Below are 2,500 nucleotides of genomic sequence, written 5' to 3'. Positions count from 1 at the left end.
CAATCATGTGATGTCTCTCTGCTCAGTGGGCTGGTGCTACTGAAGGATTGGAACTCTCCACTTAGTTGCCGCCCAGCCCAAACATTACCATAACTATCCTAAAACTACGGCAGTTTTTTCTTTCTTTCTTTCTTTTTGCACACTGGCCCACTAGTATTGTCAGCCCACCTGGCATATGCCCAGTATACCAAATGCCAAGTCCACCCCTGGGTTTCCTATTGACGGAAAAACATGTGTAATTGATAGTAAATAAGTAATTTTGGGGGTGAACTACTTCTTTCCCAAATGACTTTTTATCTATCGATTACTTGCCCCATGGAGATTTGAATTAAAAATGTTCTGTTAAAATCTACAGTGCTATGGTAACAGAGCATGAATCATAAAGTACATTGTAAAAACCATTTCACATAAACATTTTTATCACAGAACATAGGCTATAGCCTATTCAATTAAAGGGTTCCTATGGGCAGCACTGGAGGGAGAGGTCTTCTTTTATACCACCTGGTAAATGGAAAATCCATCTACTCTAGATTCAGTTCGAAGGAGTTTGGAGTCTAAATCACCACCTCTTCTGGATGTCTTAAGGTGTTCTACTCTATCACTATAGGTTACAGATCTGCTATGGAGTGAGCGGTTTAGAAACTGAAGCCAGATGGATTTTCCGTCTTTTTTTACAGTCTGTTAACCCGGGTGCTATGACGAATAGCTCTTCTTCAAGAAATCTTTCAAAAATGGTTCAAACTAAAAGTGAAATAGTTTAGGCCAATAGCAAATGTCTTTGCACCCCTCACTTTGAGCACAGAGCACTTTATGAGCATGATAAAAAAAAAAAGAAAAAAAAAAAATCTTAGTCTCTGTCTAAGAAGTCTTCCGTAACAGTTTATGTGAGTATTTTTCTGTATGATTTTTATCCCACGATTTTGCAACGCTCTGCGCTCCCTCTGTCATAATGGGGAGAGCAACTGACTGACCTCATGCTTCCTTCTATGAGTTAGGAGTCCAAGTTGCTTCTTATCACCTGACAGGGGGGAAGTTTCCCCCGGTCGTAGCACGTGGAAGGAACACATTATTCCAACCAGTTCCTTTCCCCTCCATCAGGCGCCCCGGCTGGCCAGGGGGAGGCAGTATAGAGACTAGGATTACTGCATGGTTTTTGTGAGAGTACCTACCCTAGGAGACACGGGGAGAACATGCAAATTCCACACAGAAAGGCCCTTTTGCCAACCCCACTTACTTGCCTATTGCACGGAAAACAGCCCATCTTGTCGATGTCGCTAGTTTCAGTGCAGGACGACGACCGCAGCGTACCTTGAAGTGAGCGCGTACCTTGAACCTCTGCTTGCGGTTGTTCATCTGGATGTAGAGGCGGTGCGGCCCGTTCCAGTTGCCGTACACGATGTCCGTCTTGCCGTCGCGGTTGAAGTCGGCCAGAGCCACGCCGCGGCCGTGCTGCATGGGGTCCTCCACACCTAGGGGTGGGTAATGGGTATTACACCACATAGGTTCATATAGAGGCTGAAATACAGTATACCATGGGTCTTCAACAGGGGGTCCGGGACCCCTAGGGGGACCTCAGAGTTACTACAGGGGGTCCTTCAAATCTTTGTGAGATAGAAACCTTTTTTCTCCTTTTTTTATATTAACCACTTGAACCTTAGCGTCCATATTCTGAGAACTTTCGCCAAAAATAGCAGGTCTACAAGCTCACAACGCCTCGCGCTGCGAGGCGTTGTGAGCTTGTAGATCAGCTATTTTCGGCAAAGAGGTTTGGTGTAGAGTGAAAGGTCTTGTTGACGGTTCAAGTGGTTAAATATCTGAAAACACAAATTGACTTGAATCAATAATACACTGATTGTGCTGTCAACCAATTGAACTATGGAATCTCTGAACAGGTTGTGGGGGTCCCTGCTTCATCTCTCTCTCAACTATGGCCAGAAAATGTTGAAGACCCCCGCTGTACTGTACTGTGTGTGTGTGTGTGTGTGTGTGTGTGTGTGTGTGTGTGTGTGTGTGTGTGTGTGTGTGTGTGTGTGTGTGTGTGTGTGTGTGTGTGTGTGTGTGTGTGTGTGTTTACCAGCTTGCTGTGCCACGTCCGTGAAGGTCCCGTCTCCGTTGTTCTTGAACAGGAAGTTGGGTCCGTACTCGTTGTCACAGAACACGTCCGAGTGCGTCTGACTCACGATGGGACCCACCACCACCCCTCTGCCCCCTGGACGGAGAGAGAGAGAGAGAGAGGGAGAGAGAGAGAGGGAGAGGGCGAGAGAGGGAGAGAAGGGTCAAACTCGTTCTTCTGCTATACCACCAAAATGTGGAACGCCTTACCGAAGGCCATAAAGGAGTGTGGATCACTAGCATCCTTTAAAATCGCCCCGAAAAACCACTTACAGGCGGCAGCCGTTTGCAACTGGTAAAAACAAACCTAGCCCAGCCCTACCCTCCCCTGACCCTTCTTTGTATTTGCTTACTGTTTGTATAGACTTACTGTTTTTTGTTTATTCTT

At 46.2% G+C, this 2,500-nt stretch overlaps 1 protein-coding gene across 1 annotated transcript in view; it reads right to left on the bottom strand.

The window, feature by feature from the left end:
• The window catches only part of LOC308296776 (cartilage acidic protein 1-like), a gene marked incomplete at both ends in the record, with an annotated part of 104,331 nt that overhangs the window by 37,776 nt on the left and 64,055 nt on the right, over positions 1–2,500 (bottom strand). The window contains 2 exons of the mRNA XM_080740102.1: positions 1,327–1,469; positions 2,075–2,209. Of these exons, the coding sequence (XP_080596228.1) occupies positions 1,327–1,469; positions 2,075–2,209 (278 nt within the window). The remainder of the gene's footprint in view (positions 1–1,326; positions 1,470–2,074; positions 2,210–2,500) is intronic.

This window comes from Nannobrachium achirus (genome assembly GCF_963921795.1).
Source record: "Nannobrachium achirus genome assembly, chromosome: 13".
Classification (NCBI taxonomy): Eukaryota; Metazoa; Chordata; class Actinopteri; order Myctophiformes; family Myctophidae; genus Nannobrachium; species Nannobrachium achirus.
This window is presented reverse-complemented; position numbering and strand designations above follow the sequence as displayed.